This window comes from Trachemys scripta, chromosome 1 (assembly GCF_013100865.1).
Source record: "Trachemys scripta elegans isolate TJP31775 chromosome 1, CAS_Tse_1.0, whole genome shotgun sequence".
Taxonomy (NCBI): Eukaryota; Metazoa; Chordata; order Testudines; family Emydidae; genus Trachemys; species Trachemys scripta.
Genome location: NC_048298.1, coordinates 125,084,775 through 125,102,406, shown reverse-complemented (window position 1 = coordinate 125,102,406; position 17,632 = coordinate 125,084,775). Strand labels below are relative to the sequence as shown.

The following is a 17,632-nucleotide window of genomic DNA, read 5'->3' as shown; positions in this document are numbered from 1 at the left end:
CGGGGAGGCGCGGCGGGCTTTGTGCGAGCGCAGGCACCGGAGGAGGGCGCTGCATTGGGGCGTAGGGAGCCGTCCGGGGGAGGGGAGGAGGAGGAGGCTGCTGCTGAGCAGGGAAGGGGGGGCGTGTATCCCTGCGCCGCTGTGCACGGGAGGAGGCGGCTGGCAGAGGAGTTGGATGGGGGAATTGCAGCCGCCTTTGCACGGAGGCGGCAGCAGCAGCAGCAGCAGCAGTATGGAGGGGAGCGTTTGCGCGGCTGGTGCAAAGGAGCCAGGCGCCTGCTAGAGCCAGACAGCGGGGGGGACGGACCTGCAGCTGCTCCCTCCCCCCCCCGCCTGGAAGTATGAACTGGCAGCAGAGCTGCTGCTGCTCTCCCCCGCCAGCGCCGCCGCCGCCGCCCCCCCGCCGGTGAGCGAGCAGAGACGGAAGATGGGGCCCGTGCTCCGGAGCCTACTTCTCTGCAGTTTCTGCGCCCTGATGCGAGGTGAGCGGGGAAGGGGGAAAGTTGCGGGGGTCGCTGCCCGTGGCCATGTTCCGCGCGGTGGGGGGAGAGGCCAGGCCTGGCCGCCGGGAAGGGGGAGAGGGGCCCAGGGGAAGGGGCAGCAGCGCTCTTTGCAATGCCATGTATCCAGCTTTGCTCCCCGAACTAACTTCCCGCAGCGCAGCGGGCAAGCCCTGCACTGGCCGGGGCGGGTGGGGGCATTGCACGGTCGTGTGCACCCCCAGAGGCGCTTTCAGAGGAAATCACCTGGTGGTGAAATATTCTCTGGGCTTCGTGATGTTTGTGTGGGGGTGGCTGGAGTTATTTTTGTTTATCCAGCGTAATCAGGAGTCATGTTAAAAATATCTATATATTTTTGTTTTTGCAAACTTAAAAGAAAAGAGACAAACGCTCAGGGTTTGCAGTCCTCGTTGCACGTAATCCAGGATGGGAGGCAGAGGGGTGAGGAGACTCTGGGCAGCGTTTCAAGGAGCAAAGCATTAAAACATCGTGGTGGCTGGGTGGGTTGGATTGTTGTTGTTTTTGTTTTGGTCGCCCCCTGCGCCTATCCATGTTTAGAGATAATTGAAGTCCTGTACACTTCACTGGAAAAAAAGTGTATGTAATAATCTGGCGTTTCATTGGATTTTATATGCACCAGAATAAGTACACACTTGGCAAAAAGAATCCATGCATCTGAAGAAGTGGGGTTTTTACCCACGAAAGCTTATGCCCAAATAAATCTGTTAGTCTTTAAGGTGCCACCGGGACTCCTCGTTGTTTTGGCAAGAAGAATAACACTCTTCTGATCTGTATTGGGTCCATTCTGGGACTTGAGAGAAGTTTGTGTTTTAGAGGGCTGATTGTAAAGGATGTTGATAGACTTGGCTAATATATACTGAATGAATATTGATATATTTTTCAAATAAGGGATTGAAAATAAAGAACTGCCAAATGGCATTCAGTGTTTTTAACACACTAGGCCTGCTAAACCCAGGGTTATGAGTTCAATCCTTGAGGGGGGCCATTTAGGGACCTGGGGCAAAAAAATAAATAAAACTGTCAGGGACAGTACTTGGTCCTGCTAGTGAAGGCAGGGGGCTGGACTTGATGACCTTTCAAGGTCCCTTCCAGTTCTATGAGATAGGTATAACATTTAATTCCCCCCTCCCCTCAATTTCCTATCTTGTAGAGAACAAAAAGAAAGCTGAAGATTTTGTATGCTGTACATTTGATATAGTAACCATTTCTACTTGTTTAAAATCTTCTTTTTTGGTGGGAAGAGACCTGTGTTTATATCCATCACATCACTGTCCTTTTCCATAGTTAACGAGGGAAGGCATTCTTTGATACATCAGAAAAAAGCAATCACATTCTGATTTAAAAATTGGCTTGCAACCATTAATTTGTTTTGATGGGAGCTTGGGGGAAGGGGATTTGGGTTGGAGGAAGAGCTTGATAGCCAGTTGCTCACTGCTCTGGAAGAGGAAAGATTCCCCCCTCCCCTTCCATGCATCTGTTTGCCATATTGCATCCTGTTGGAGAAATGTAAGTATACTTATTTAAGTGGGCTACGTAACATTTCATACCCCACTTGTGGCTGTAAAGTTAAATTTTAAGTAACTGTATTTCAGGCAAGGAGGAGAAATAATGTATTTTGAGCAGTCACTTTATTATTTAATAACCATACATTTCCTTAATAAAAATTCATCTAGCACTGTAATTGTTGCCTTAAATGAGAGATTCTTCTGTTTTTTTCCCCTTAAGTTGCAATTTGAGCAAGAGTATACAAGTCAGTGGGATATTGGCACCATGACTGTCATTTTTCCAAATCAATCAGCTCTTAGTTATATATTCTTTGCAAGTCTTCACAGACCCGCTGATGCTTTGTAGGAAACTTTGAAAGACATTCAGTTTATAAACCATTCTGGATTGTCATTTTTTTTCTCTCTTCTCTTTATATTTTGCGGAGTATATTTTTCACAAAACAGCATCTTTGTTTCTTTAGAGTTCATCTGCTCCTGCTGTTTTTCTCCCACCTGAAATCATAATCTTCTATCTGTGACATTACAGTAATTTCCACCGCAGTTAACTGTTACTTCAGGTAGGGATAAGCAGCAGAACTTGGAAGAAACAAAGATCGTATTTTTATGCATGTCTTTTGTAATAAAGCCTGTACATGATATGGAAGCAGAATTGGTTCTGAAGCGAATATGTTCAATTTCTAGGAGGTGTCAGCAGCCCTTTAATGAGGCAAAGACAAGCATTGCCCACACAGAATATTGTCCGAAGTACGACTATGTTTTTACACGAGTAAGGGTGAAGTTTTTTGTGCATATGTTTACTTCTTGGTTCATGAATTTGGTGCTGTGAAAGGTGCCAAGCTGACAGTGCTGGAGACTGAAGCCCCTCCTTTAGACACAGGAATGGAACTGGAGTATATTCTTATTTTGCTATGTCAATTTGCAGCATTCTGTCTTCTAAGAGTATTATTTAGGGATGCCTCTGGAGAGGCCCCACATATTATGTATCAACCTCTGGCTAGTAGGTGCCTCCCCCAAGCTGGTATTCATAAGGCGAAGATGTCCCTGGATCCTGCTAAAAGACTCCCATCTTTCATGTTGGCCTCTGACCTATTCTGATGCTAGAAGGGCGTGGGGGAGAGCAGACCCCTATCCCTGTCCCAGAACCTGTCACTGCTAATGTACACCTCCTCCAGCTTCTGGTTTATTTTTGGGATTGGGGCTTCCTCTTTTCTGAACATCAACAATGCCTGCTGTTGCTGCTGCTTGGAGCCTTCTCCAGGGCACAGAGGAGTGAGGTTGACCTGATTCATGTCAGCTTCACTATTGCCCACAGTATTTTTAATAGTAGCAGTGAAACTGATCAGAATCTTGTTAGAGGCTCTGCTGCTGCTTGGGAGCGGTGGGCAATAGGTCTGTCTGTTAACTAAGGAAAATGACACCACACAGGTTTACATTTGCAAAGTTACATCAGTCATAAGTTCTAAAACTTAGCTTCTCTTTTACAGAAGAACAGGTTAGATTCTGCAGGAACAGATGACTTGCCTCTTCTTCCCTTCTGGGGGAAAACTTCCTAATTGCATCTGATGAAGTGGGTTCTAGCCCATGAAAGCTTATGCCCAAATAAATTCGTTAGTCTCTAAGGTACCACAAGGACTCCTCATTGTTTTTACTGATAAGTAAGAGAGTTACTCTTTTTTTCAACCCTGCTCATGCAAGGAGTGCATCAAGAATTGATTGACCAGGAAGCTTATAAATTATATTTATGGAAATTTATTATGATGTTGTGTTGGACAGACGTTTAGCTGTCCTGTATTTAGAATCAGTTCTTGAAGGAATGGAAATGCCTGTTGGGTAATTGGTATTTTGACAAACTCCTAATGTGCTCAAAAGACTTGTTTTAAAAAAAAATTGTCCAGTGGTACCATCGTGTAAAGACTCTTGTTTTTAATTTAGAAAGGCTAGCAGGTTCCAGGCTTCTTGGGCTAGTAGAGACTCAGGCCTGGTCCCCACTTAGTCCGGACTTCGGACTAAGGTACGCAAATTCAGCTACGTTAATAACGTAGCTGAATTCGAAGTACCTTAGTCCGAACTTACCGCGGTCCAGACGCGGCAGGAAGTCTCCCCCCGTCGACGCCGCGTACTCCTCTCGGCGAGCTGGAGTACCGGCGCCGACTGTGAGCACTTCCGGGATCGATCCCAGAACATCTATGGCGTGCCGCCGGACCAGCCGGTAAGTGAAGACTAGGCCTAAGGGTGCTGCTCAGACAGCATGCTGAGAGCAGAGGGAGGGGGGCGGGGAAGAGGCATACTATACCCTGTAATGTTCTGAAACAACTAGGTGGGGTCTTATAGCAGCATAAAGGAGTTCCAGTGGGAGCTTCATGGAGTCTTCAGATAAAGGGTTTCTTGAGACCCGGAGCCCCAGTGTTGGAGATCAGACCGTAGAGGATCGTCCCCCAAGTTATCACAATACATTCCCCCCGTCCCTCAATCCAGTATGTACAAAAGATAGCCCATTTTTGATTGGTTCTGTATCATTCCTTAGAGATCAGTCTGGCATTGTTCATGCCATATTTTCCATTTGGTTTGCCTTTGTCATTGCCATATTTCAGCTGAGAGCTTTTTGAAACCAGCATGATCTAAGTTTTGGCAAATGCCATCATTAATACAGTAATTTCCACAGTTGTATCCCTCACCCTCATCAAATCATCACTGAAAGATTTTTTTAAATAAAGTATTAGGAAGGTGATTATAGAACCCGTGGCAGAGTTTAATGTGACTGGGAGCAAAGATAAAGTAGCATTATGGCAAAGTGTGTTCAAATATGATGGAGTTTGCTGGTATTTTTTGGGGGGGGGGAATAAAGTTGTAATTTACTTTGTCAGTGGTTCATGAAGGTGATACAGTACTTGTATTCCCCTGTTACTGTAAAACTATTCAACTGAAGAACTTATTGTAATCATAATATCTTACAGAAATATTGTTCAGAGTGACATTAATAATTTTCAGGTTTCCCTCCTCTCCTACATCTCAGTAAGTGATCTCTGCTCTTCACTTGTTAAGTTTTAGCTGGAAGTGACAATCTGACTGCAGGGATAGCAGGTTGGGCTGGGGGTTTTATTGCAGTTGTGCAAATTTTTCAGCTAGAAGATAGCAGCTCAGGAATGGTTCCTGTGTTTGAGTTCTACTCACGTGCTTCTGGGAATCAGAGAATTTCCACCCTTTTTGACAAGTATTTCCACCCTTCTGGTAATATTGCATCCCGTATGTGCCCACTTCAAGCAATCCACCTCAGTGCACTCACTGCTATATTTACTTGTTGATTTGAAGTCAAGTAGTGCATAGCACATTCTGTGTGCATATGAGAGAGAGAGAGACACACACACACAGACACTCATCTCCTGATCTGTCACCATCCCTTTTCTCTGGCAGACAGTCTTCAGACTTCAACACTGTCCTCTTTGTCCCCAGCATATTCATCCTCATTAGCTTCCTGGCAAATGTTAATTATGTGGGTTGGCTTGCTGGTGAGTTGTTCTCCAAGAGAGTCCAGTTTCTCATACATGGGAGAGATGATTTTGGAGTGGCACCAGAAATTCAGCTGTTATCCCTGGCCTTCTTGTACAGGACCACTCCCAGTTTGGCAAATTGATACCTTCATGTACAGGGATGTACTGCACCTGAACAGACTGGTAGTTCTCGGTCCCAGCAGGGGGCCCTCATCGACCTTGGGCCAGCTTGAAGGATTCCACAAATACTGCTCTTGTAAACTGCGGATAACTTGCTAAATTCTATGCTACCATCCGTTTCTGTGAGGTAGCGCATCAGGGACATGCTTTAAGACCCAGCTATTGCTAGGATGACCAGATGTCCTGATTTTATAGGGACGGACACAACTGATATTCGGGGCTCTGCATTATATAGGTGCCTATTACCCCCCCACCCCGTCCTGATTTTTCACACTAGCTATGTGGTCACCCAAGCTATTGCTGCAAATAAAAATACAGGTAAGGGATTTCCTGTAACCACAGATGTTTACCCCATGGATGCCTGATGCAGGGTGCTTACTGTGAAATGAAGGAATGCTATGGCTTCCTGTTCACATCAGGCAGACTACACTTGTTCATCTAAAGCCCAGCTAAGCCACTTGTCCCAGCCATTGACTTAGGGCACTTCTTCACTGGCAATGTTAAAGCGCTGCTATAGCTCTCCCAGCGCTCTAAAAAACCCACTTCCATGAGGGGCGCAACAACCAGCGCTGGTGCACTGTCTACACTGGAACTCTACAGCGCTGAAACTTGCTGCGCTCAGGGGGGTGTCTTTTCACACCCCTGAGCGAGAAAGTTGCAGCGCTGTAAAGTGCCAGTGTAGACAAGCACCTTGGATGGCTGTTGTACAAACCCTCGTGTTCCACATACAAGTGTGGCATGGTCCAGTTGTGGCATGTGATGGTTATTTATTATTCTTTTGAGCCAACTGTAAACAAGCCCTTTTGGGATTGTCTCTGTTCTTTACCTGGTTATTACTAATAGTTGATTTGGGTGAAGAGTATTTGTTCTCCTCTTAAATAACTACCAGTATTTACACAACCTATTCCACATATTGGTCAGTTTAACCAGAGTTGCATAATCATTTGCCAGTGTAAATAAAGATACAGCATAGTTCTGTAAAAGCACAATTTTCCAGGTGTTGGGAGGGGAAAACATTGCATCTACAATTCTATAAATGCTGGGTGATGACCGCCCTAAAAATTAAATAGGAAAAATCTATTTATACTTGGCAGGCAAATTAACACACTAATAAAGACTTAATTTAACTGTCCAAATGTTCTTGTAGTTTATAAATATTTATGGAAAGGAATTCACAGTGTGAGAAGATTAGCTGTTTGCTCCAAATGGGCAGAGCTCAGTTTGACTAAAATGGTGGTATTTGCATTAGAAATTAGCTTGTAATAATTATTTTCTCCTTGCCATTATGTCCTTGTGTGTTTTGCTTACTAAAGTTGTTTGTTTCTTTTTAGGGTGATTAATTAGCTACTGTTTAAAATATAAGCTCGTGCATTTCAAGTCAGTTGCAGGACCCCTAAGCAACTTTGAAATGGAGTCAAATCTACAAATCTGAGGGTAGAATGTGAATACTGTATCATTTTTTTCCCAACTGGATTAATAATATGCATTTGGGATTATCCCATTTAAACTGTAGTTTAGTTATTAACATTATTTTAGTTAAACTTACTGTATTAATTTTGGGATAAGTCCCCAAAGTTTTAACATAGATTATTATTATTATTATTTTATTTTATTTTAAAGATAGAATATTCAGTGGCTTCTGATGCACTAATAATGAATGCTTTTTATATATGTGGGTATGGAAAATGGCTACATCAGCAAAGATTTTTTTGTTTGTTATGGGGTTATATTACCCAAATAGAATTACTCTGTATTACAATGAAATCAGTGTAACAGAAATGATGATATCGTTTTAATTCTGTTTATGAGGGCCACGTGTAAGCACTGTGTGTCAAATTTGAAAATTAATCATCTCTGAGAGAGGAAAGAAGGGAAATCTACAGTCTTAATCAACTAGCTACATGAATAATTCTGCTAATAATAATTCTGTCACTTAGCCAAACTATTTTTCCCATTATTCAAATAGAAATGTTAATTAATAAAAGGAAACACAATTTTCCTCTTTAGCCTCTTCCCCTCATTGCCTGCTGCCAAAAATAAAAGGGGGGGGGGAATTTGCTTCATATTATTATCTTTACTTATACTTTGGTTGCTTTCCAGCAACAAACTTTTTCCCCAGCTGTGCTTAATTGTCAAAGATTCAAAATACTTAGAGGGAGTGTAATGTATTTGCTGTAATCCTGGCCGTTGTTGGCCAAATTCTGGAAACAGACTGCATGTAAAAAGTAGCAAAAACTTATGATTATTCTGAATTTCAGCTTCTCTTCTTTCACTGTGTAGATCGAACAACAATGAATAAATTAATCTGTACTCACAATTATTCTTAGTTCATTGTGGAAATCCAAGAATCCTTTTATGCAAAAATGGATTAATGGAGAAAGTAACACATTCAATAAAGAAATAGCACACAGTTTAATTGAGAAGCCTTGTATCCACTTTATTCAGTCCATGTGGAAAATCAGTGATGTTATAATAAGGCAGCTACTTAACTAAGGCTTAATAATCATACTGTATACCGTGCAAAACAGCAAAGCTTATAAATAGATGTAATTTTTAAAACTTCTCAAAACTGGGTTTGAACTGTAGTGATAATCTGAAAAGAGACAGATGTGAATTACGTGTTTTACAAAATTGTTTTTATGATTATTGCTTATCTGTTAATTTTTTACATATTTTGTCACGTATGATGTGTAAACTGATTTGTATGTGTGCACTGGAAATACAGTTGGACCTGCATTACGTTGGTTGATCAATAACTTAAAAAAAATAAAATAAAGCTGCTAGTAATCAAAATTGTTAAATTGTTAGATTCCTCTCTTCCCACTTCCAAAACCTGTATCTGTTCATTTAGAGTAGAAACTCCGTTCCCTAAGTTAACGCCATAGCAAATTTAATGCTTTTGAGGCATTGAAATGTAAACTTTGGATTGGTAATGTACAGTTTTGATTTACCGAAAGCTAATTTTAAACTTGTACATTTAAAATGTACATTTTATTTTGGCAGTGTTTTGTTAATCTACATGCCAGTCTCTGGTCCGTGCTTCAGCAAGTGGTCAAAGATGATTCTCCTGTGTTGCACAGAAAATATGTAACTGTACAAAAATTAAGAATTGTGATACTGTGAAAATGAATTTCAGTAGCAAAAGAAGCCCAACATTTAAATTCGCACCATTCAGTATGGTGGATGAGCTGGCAAACTTAGTGCACAGCACCTTTTAACTGGGAAGGATACTGAAATGAAGTAACTTTGGATCATTGGATGATTTGATACTTTTTTTTCATTACTATTGAATAAAATGCTGAGTTGCAGAGAAGTGGGGATGACAATGTGATGTTACGAAAGCTCTGTATTTTCTCTTTCAGCAAAAGTCAGTTGCAGTCTTGTCCCTCTCAGTTTGTCTTGCAGTGGTCCAATCTATGCTGTCAAGTCAATGACATCTTTCTCTTCTGGGGGGCCATTAGGAGAATAGCTGAACAGCTGGGTTGTACATGCTAACTTCTGAATTTATAGCTCCTGACAGTGTCCTTCAAAATCTGAAAGAAGAGGAAACCACTTTGTACTTGTGAAGACAAACTGTAAAGTTTTCTAATGTGTCCACCCTTAGCATTTAGGCTAAGCATGCCAGGATAAGTCATTGAAAGCCTCTGCTAAAAATTGAGGGAAACTTGCAGTTTTGTTCATGATTCAAACCTTGTAAGCATTTTCCCCCTTCATGTCAGTATGAAAGAGGAGTTAATGGTAAGGGAAACCCATATCATCACAGAGCAGTGTACAGAAGCACAAATTCATTGGCGGGCCTTTAATTAAATGCATTGCTTTTACAGCTTCATGAAGGATTAGGTGTGGGTTTTCAGTAACTTCCTTGCTGGCAAAAAGCTTGAGTAGGAAACAGGGAAGCCATAAGGCGGTAGGTGTAATGATTTGCATTGATGTGATCGGACCATTATTCTTACCAATCATTGAATGGCTCCAGACAGGCAGATTGCAAAACTGGCTGTACTATCACACACATTGTTTTTGCACATTAGTTATATTGAACGCTTGCTTTAGCTATCAGAAACGTAACTTGCAAATAATCAAAGCATGCATACATGCACGCACATACACCGGCTGACTCATCAAGTTGAATTGTTAAGTAGTTGCTGCTATTTCTGTGTTCTGAAAGCAGTTCCTCTTGGACATCTTCAGCCATGTCTCTATTCAAACAACACTCTTCTGTGCTTTATTAAAGGCATGCTTTTCAGTGTGATAGCTTCTTCAGATCCTATGTCCCTAAAAGAACCAAACAAACCCCATGTCAGTTACACAGGGAAAGATGAATTTTTTTGCAAGTTTTCCCTTTCTACTGCTATCTAATTCAAATGGGTACCCAATAAGATGCTTAAAGGACATTTCCTATTGATGCTGCCAGTTTGAGTGATCAGGTCTTGTTGACGTCTTCAAAGTTTCAAGTTTTCTCAGGGAAAAGAAATCCTCAGATTTATTGTTCGCTGATGGATGCCTGGTTTCTAAATGTCACAACAACTTGGAAGGTTTAATACTCTCACCAGCCAGCCCTACAGAATGCACTACAAGTTGTGGTTTTGAATCAGTCTATGTAAAACTGTGTGTCATGCTTGTAGTCAGATTTCATTCTGAAGTGTAATTCAGATAACTTGAATGACTTTGCGAAAAGGACATCTTTCAGAATCATTCCTCAGCCAGAACTGAGCTCCCCCAAAGAATGAACAACCTATGCAATACAGTTCTGTTAGACTCAGCAGTGCCTTCGTGATTACCCTTGACATGCCTGGTGTTCCAATTCAGTGCATGCTGTGTGCCTGGGTACTCTCACTTCGTGTTGTACATAATAATGGAACTTGTACTTGTTTGTGCCTGGATTTGCCTTATTCAAACGCGGGGCATATTGTCTTATTAGAAACGGTTCTGTCACTCTGCTGTATGCACTTATATACTGCACTGTACCACTTGCTGAATTTCTCAGTTTACGGTAGCATGGTAATCATACAGGAACACACAATTATTTTGTTCATTCCCATTTATCATTTTCAGAGTGTTGAATAATGGTTTTGGATAATGTGGGCCCTCCCTCCCCCCCTTTTTTTTTGTATGTGACTTCTTGTGACCTGTCTAAACAACTTTAGATCTAAAGTTTGGGAAACCCTCTTTTAAATCATTAATTTTTTTAGACTTTTTTTTGCGGGGGAGAGGAAGGAAGGTAGAAAGATAAGGTAACAAATTTGTTACTTAAAATGGGATTCCCCTCTCTTTCTGTAAAAATGCCTCCTCTACTTACATAGATGTACTATGCCTGCACTAAATATTTTGCTGTAAATCAATAATGTGGGTAGATAAAGATGTTAAGTTTGAAATCTGACTTTGTTAGAAAAAAACATTCAATATTATGCAGAGCTCTAAATGACTGGGTGTGAGGGAAATTTTTATGCAGGGTTTGTAAAATGAACCTAAACAAAATTAACAGTTTAAATTTGATTTAATTTTTTTTTTGGAACACTTAAATACAGTTCCTGACACAGAATAAAAAATTTATTTTCCAGTCTATCCCCTTAACCCCCCCTCCACGTATGAGTTTCTGAAGGACATGGTATGGTACAAATGCAATGAATAGTCTTGAGAAAGCTTAACTTCTGAGGTGACATTTTAAAGTGTAGATCAATTTAACAGGCACTTGGATTTCTAGTCTCAGTGTAAGCCTTTTATATAAGAACTGTCTCTTTTCTGGAAACAAAAGTGCTATCTTTGTAAGAATCTGCAGACCTATACAGACGCAATGGCCGTCATCAAACCATGTGCAATTTTTGACTCCATAAATGCAGGCCTCTCTCTGGTGACCTAACAGGTTTCTTTAGCCTGTAGAGGGAACTTACAGCTATAGGTAAGTCTACAGATTTTTGTTAAGTTGATAGCAGTGTTATAATGGCATGTATATGAATATGTTTAGAGGGCCAACCTTGGTGTCTAGCTAGGTATTTTATGTGCCTTCATCACAACAGTACCTGAGCAACCATAGAGAAGGCTAGTTGCATTTTGTGATAGCAGTTTAAAAGGGGATTTCGTTTGTGATGTTTCTCTGTTTTAAAAACCTGTTCTTACTAACTTCCATTTCAGTACAAATGTTGCTAGAATGTTCGTGATGCTGTGTGATACTGGTGGTTGAGTATAATTAAATGGATATGTTACATTTAAAACATCTCTTTTCTTGGTTACTGCCTTTCAGTAGTTTTATTCGTGGGTTACATATGAAAGTTATACTGACTGTACAGAAACAAGTATGTGGTAGGCAAACTAGGATGCAAAAAAAAAAAAGACATTTGATCAGATAACTAAACACGGCATGATGGGCCTCAGTTTGAAAGAAGACTTCACACAGTTTTTGTAGCTCTGCTTTTTCCCCTTGCTTTAGTACTAATTAACATTTTATATAATGTCTTTCATTCCAAGCTGCTTCAGAGCGTGTACGTGCAACACTGTTAAAAAGGAGCCTACTTTAGATTGGAGGGCAGCAGCAAGTGAGCAAATGGTGCACAGCACACTGGCCTCAGTTTCCCCTTCAGATACTGTTTGAACACTACTCTCCTAGGAAAAGGTGTCCATGTGATCTTCAATGAATGTATTGAGACCTGTTTTCTTTTTTGAACATCTTATCTGAACTACACACACCGTAGGATAGTGAGCGGCATGTTAGTAATTTATCTCCTTTGAAAGAGCTGAGAGGATCTTGCTGAGATTTGAAACTGTGACTTCGGATTATCTAGTTAACTTCCAAAGGCTGCCTTTTCTGGAGTCATTGAATTAGCCCTTTTATACCATGTCTGTGAAACTACTAATGCCTTAAATTGTAATAGCCTGACTTACATTAATGTATGTCATTTTTCCCCCCCACCTAAAGCTGCACCGCTGCTGCTGTATGCAAACCGACGTGATCTGCGATTGGTGGATGCTGCAAATGGGAAAGAGAACGCTACAGTTGTAGTGGGTGGTTTGGAAGATGCAGCCGCAGTGGACTTTGTGTTTGTCCGGGGGTTGATATACTGGAGTGATGTAAGCGAAGAAGCCATTAAGCGAACAGAATTTAACAAAACTGGGAGTGTACAGAATGTGGTCATTTCTGGGCTTTTGTCACCTGACGGGTTGGCATGCGATTGGCTGGGAGAGAAACTATACTGGACGGATTCTGAAACAAATCGGATTGAAGTTTCCAATTTAGACGGATCTTTGAGAAAAGTTTTATTTTGGCAAGAATTGGATCAGCCCAGAGCAATAGCCTTAGATCCTGCAAGAGGGTAAGTCTTTGGTTGTTTGTTTGTTTGTTTGTTTTTTTTTAAATCTTTGGCATGTCTTGGTCATTAATTATTGAAATTCAGCGTGCTTATTAAAGAGATCTGAATAGTCCCAGTTATGCTGTGACCTTTAAATATAGTACTGTCCTAAGCCAGTTTGCATACCAGATGGTGGTCTTGTTTTTCTTGCACTTACTGTGAGATGTGAAAATAATAATCTGCAATATTGCTGATTATTTTTGTGTATGTGTAGGTGGCTTGCTGTCTAAACAACAAACTGTCTCTGTTTAAAAACATCAGATGTGCAAGCAAATATGTGAGAAGAAACTATTCTTGTTGTTCTAGTAGCAGTGCAGAGGATGATAATTCATTTGGTTCTGATTAACATGTGATAACAGATGATGTCTGTTTGTAAAGGCAACACCTGCCTATGGAGCTGTAATATACTGCATTGCTGCTGTAGTCTGAGCAAAGACAAAAAAAAAAAAGTTATTCAGCATTTTTGTTACAATATAGTGGTAACATTATTATTTTTGGTTTTTCTCACTTATTACAATGTTGAGAGAGAGGTTTCAGCACTCAGTTAGAAAATACATTTATTGCAAACATCTGACCCTAGTGCTGTTGGGAAATTCTGTTGTAATAAAAACAGTGATGCAGTAGAACTGGCTAAGGCTAGGCATACTATAAGCTTTCTTCTTCTTAACTCCCATCTCAAGGTCTGGTAGTGGACCTTAGTCATGACTTGCAGTACTCTCTGTTTATTCCCTTTTGAGGGCCTCTCCTAAATGGTGGCCATCAAGCATGCTAAATTCAATGGTAGTTTTGTGATGTAGATGAATGTCCACTGAAATTTAGGATGAGTCCACGAAATGCGTGGTTGCTTTGTGGTGATCTTTCTAAAACCTGATGGTCTCCAGAAGTGAAAGACTGGTGCAATAAGCTAGTGGCCTACTTAACCCAACATTCATTTTCTTAAAAATTGAATAGGGTCTATTATGCAGAGTAGCTTACAAATTTGAAAAAGTGTTTATTTTTTTATCTGAGCAAGAAAGTTGATCTGTATCTGCAATATTAAGAAGACCGACAGAGTGGGTGCTTTTATGAAAAGGTCTCTGCTGCACCTTTCTCAATTTTAGATGTTTGGGGGTATTGTTGGGTAGAATTTTGGATGCTTTGGTTGCTGGTTTTTGAATTTGTTCTTATAGCCATACTACAATTTAAAGAGAAGCAATCTCATTTTTAGTTTATTTGACGGCATAGTTTGGTTTTCAAGTATAGGAATCTATATAGTAAAATGTGCTGTCATATTTAATTACTAAACTTCATCGATTAAATTGTAATTTTTTTAAAGTTCTTTCCCCATATAATTTTGAGAGGCTTATGGACAAGATATAATAAAAGTACTTTCTCCACATTCCATGCATGCATATATCAACAGGTTTCGAAAAAAATGGACACAGTTGTAAACAGCAAAAAGAAGATGGAGTTTTCCTTCCTGCCCACTGATTGCTTTGAAAGTTTTTAAACTCTGACACTGAAATATAAATTTAATACACCAGTTATCTGCACCCTAAAACAATAAAAATACTGAAGGAAGCAAATAAAAATATAAAGTCCACCCAAAAAAGAGAAGGGGAAAAATAAGGCAAATATGTTTGGGATAGGTTTGCCAGCAGTTGGTTGCACTACATCACGTTAGTGTTTTCTTTATAAAAATAGTTAGAATTCATATGCAGAACATCAGGAATGAAATTTTTATAAAAACAGAATTAGGAAGCTTTTGTGGCTTGTCAAGGTTAGTGTGGTTTCTGTTGACCTAGTCAAAGATAGTGTCTGTGTGGCAATCAAGTTTAGCAATTTGTTTTGCAATGGAAGGGAAATTTTGTCCAAGTAATAGAAACCAAACTTTAGCAAGCAATTTGGGCTCGGACAATATGTATGCCTCTTGCAAAGTATGCACGATAACTTTCTTGGTGGCTAGAATTGGATGAGTACGTAGATTATTTGTCACAAGGTTTACTTGAGAGTAGAACTGTAAAAAGAAAAATTGAAGGAGCCAAAGATACACTTTTTGCGGGGGTCCATTAGACCAAAAATAAGCAATATCAGGATAAGTCCACTATAGATGGGCAGAAGTGCTTTCCATAACCTTTCCGAAAGTCTGACTCCTAAGGGCCTAATTAATAGTTTATTCTCTGATCGCAATCTTTCCATTTTTAATTTAAATCTTCACGTAATTGAAAGGCAAGAAAACATTTCCAAATCTTACTACAGTTCTTGTCAGTACAAGTTCAAGACAAGAACCCTTTCAAAGACTGAGTTTTAAATATAAAGGAATATTCTCTCTTCTGACTCTCCAATAAAACTGTTCCTGGTGAGATTTATTGATATACTAGTAACTAAGTTGTAAGTTGTGAAATAAAGGACATGTTTCATGGTGATTTATTTAATATTTTGCAGAGATTGATCAGTCTAAAAATCTGAAAAATGCTAGCAGTAATTTTATTCTTTAAAATCTGTTGGAGAGATGCCATTTTTGCAAACTGATCATATGTCAAAACTTCTCGTGAGCATTAAGGATGAGTGGCATCAGCACAGGGATGGGAATATAGAAAGTATGAAAACTATCTTCTGTTTCAGTAGCATTTATTAATGTATTACTGCATAGATAGAAGTACCAGTGTGCTGTCTGGGAGTTTTATCTTTGTGTCCATCAGCTGGTGTGTGGAATCAGCAGCGAAGAGGACTAAGAACAGCAGCCTAACAGTAAAATCTAGAACTTGAAAAACAAAGCAGTCTCTTCGCCTTGGAATCCCAGCCTGTGGCTCTTTTTATACACAGCTGTTTCTCACTCCAAATTAAATAATCTGTAAATGTTTGCAATTTAAAAAGAAATGTCTTGGCAATTACATAGGGCTTAATGAAAAAATCAGTTAATGCATAATAACCCTTTTCGTAACATTAATAAATCCATCTAATATAAAGTGGCACATATAACAAGTTTCTGATTTTAGCAAAATCTTTTTTTTTTTTTTTAATTTCTCTGGCAGTGTTGCGAACCTTCTTGTTAATACCTTGGGAACAGAAAAGTGATATTGACCATTCTGGCTTTCTGGTCAAGCTGAATTAGGTAGTGAAAGGTGTTTATATATTTAAAAAAAAAAAGGCAAAAAAGGACTAAATTGAATGTTTGTGTGCAGTTAAAGCAATTAAATTGCATTTAGCTGTTGCATCATGACTTCTTGGCAGTGCCCCATTTAATAGAAGTTAAATTGTAATAGGATTTTTGAGTTTTTGAACTACGGTTCTCAAAACAAATCTCCCCTACCCCCAATTGCCCTAGTTTTCATTTCACATGCTGCAATTTATTATTTGACAGTTATTTTTCATCTTTCTGGCAGTGGAATAAACTGTATGTGTGGTTTGGAGGGAGGGGAAAGGGATATTCTAGTAATTTGAAATCAGTGGGAGTTTTCAATACTGTTTCAAAAAATTATATTTGACCAAGTCCCAATCTACCTTTCTGGAACTGTGTATTTTGTCTGACCTGCATTAAAACTTAAGCTGTTCTTAATAGCGGTGCAGTTGATGATAATGTATAAAAATGTTTCAGTGTAGACAAATTTTTTTTAGTTTTATAACAAAAAAATCAACACCACAAAGTTGGTCATATAGTCTCAAGAAAAGTGTTACCAAGACCAGCTAGCTTTTCTCGCTTCTAGGTATACTGTGAGGTGAAAAGGAACTTTGTGTCCTCTGGAAGCTCTGACTAATGCAGGGGTCTCAAACAAGCTCCCCCTGCCCGTGCGCCCCCCCGCCCCTCTGCCTACCCCATGATGCCGTGAGCCCCGCACTGCTCCCTGAAGCGGCTGGAACTATGTCCCTGCAGCCCCAGGCTGCGGGGGGTGGGGGTGGGGGGGGAGTAGAGGGCTCCGTGCTCTCGCTTCCAGGCACTGCCCCCCGCAGCTCCCATTGGCCGGGAACGGGGAACTGCGGCCAATGGGAGCTTGGGGGGAGGTACCTGGAGGAGCAAGAGTAGCACATGGCGCCGTCCCCCCCGGGGACTCCGGTTGCTTCCTGGAGCGGAGCAGAGCGGAGCGGGGCCAGGGTAGGCAAGCAGGGAGCCTACCCTGGCCACGGTGCGTGGTGCTGCCACCCTGGAGCCGCTCTAGGTAAGCGGTACCGGGCCGGAGCCCGCACCCCAACTCCCTGCCCTGAGCCCCCTGCCGCCCCCCACACCTCAATTCCCTGCCCTGAGCCCCCATCACACCCCGCACCCCTCCTGCACCCCAGCCCCCTGTCCGGAGCCCCCTGCTGCACCCCACACCTCAATTCTCTGCCCTGAGCCCCCATCACACCCCGCACCCCTCCTGCACCCCAGCCCCCTGTCCGGAGCCCCCTGCTGCACCCTGAACCCCAACCCCCTGCTGCACCCCTCACCCCTCCTGCACCCCACACCCCAATTCCCTGCCCTGAGCCCCCGCCATATGCTGCACACCTCCTGCACCTCAACTCCCTGCCCTGAGCCCCCAATCGCACACCGTACCCTTCCTGCACCCCAGCTCCCTGTCCAGAGCCCCCTGCCACATCCCACACCCTCCCGCACCCCAGCTCCTTGTCTGGAGCCCCCTGCT

General features: G+C 41.3%; 1 protein-coding gene across 1 annotated transcript in view; it reads left to right on the top strand.

Moving 5' to 3' along the window:
- Window positions 1-210: 210 nt before the first annotated feature.
- Window positions 211-17,632, top strand: part of LRP6 (LDL receptor related protein 6) — a 202,185-nt gene continuing 184,763 nt past the window's right edge. Inside the window, exons 1-2 of the mRNA XM_034784364.1 lie at window positions 211-482; window positions 12,605-12,998. Of these exons, the coding sequence (XP_034640255.1) occupies window positions 428-482; window positions 12,605-12,998 (449 nt within the window). The 5' untranslated portion in view covers window positions 211-427. The remainder of the gene's footprint in view (window positions 483-12,604; window positions 12,999-17,632) is intronic.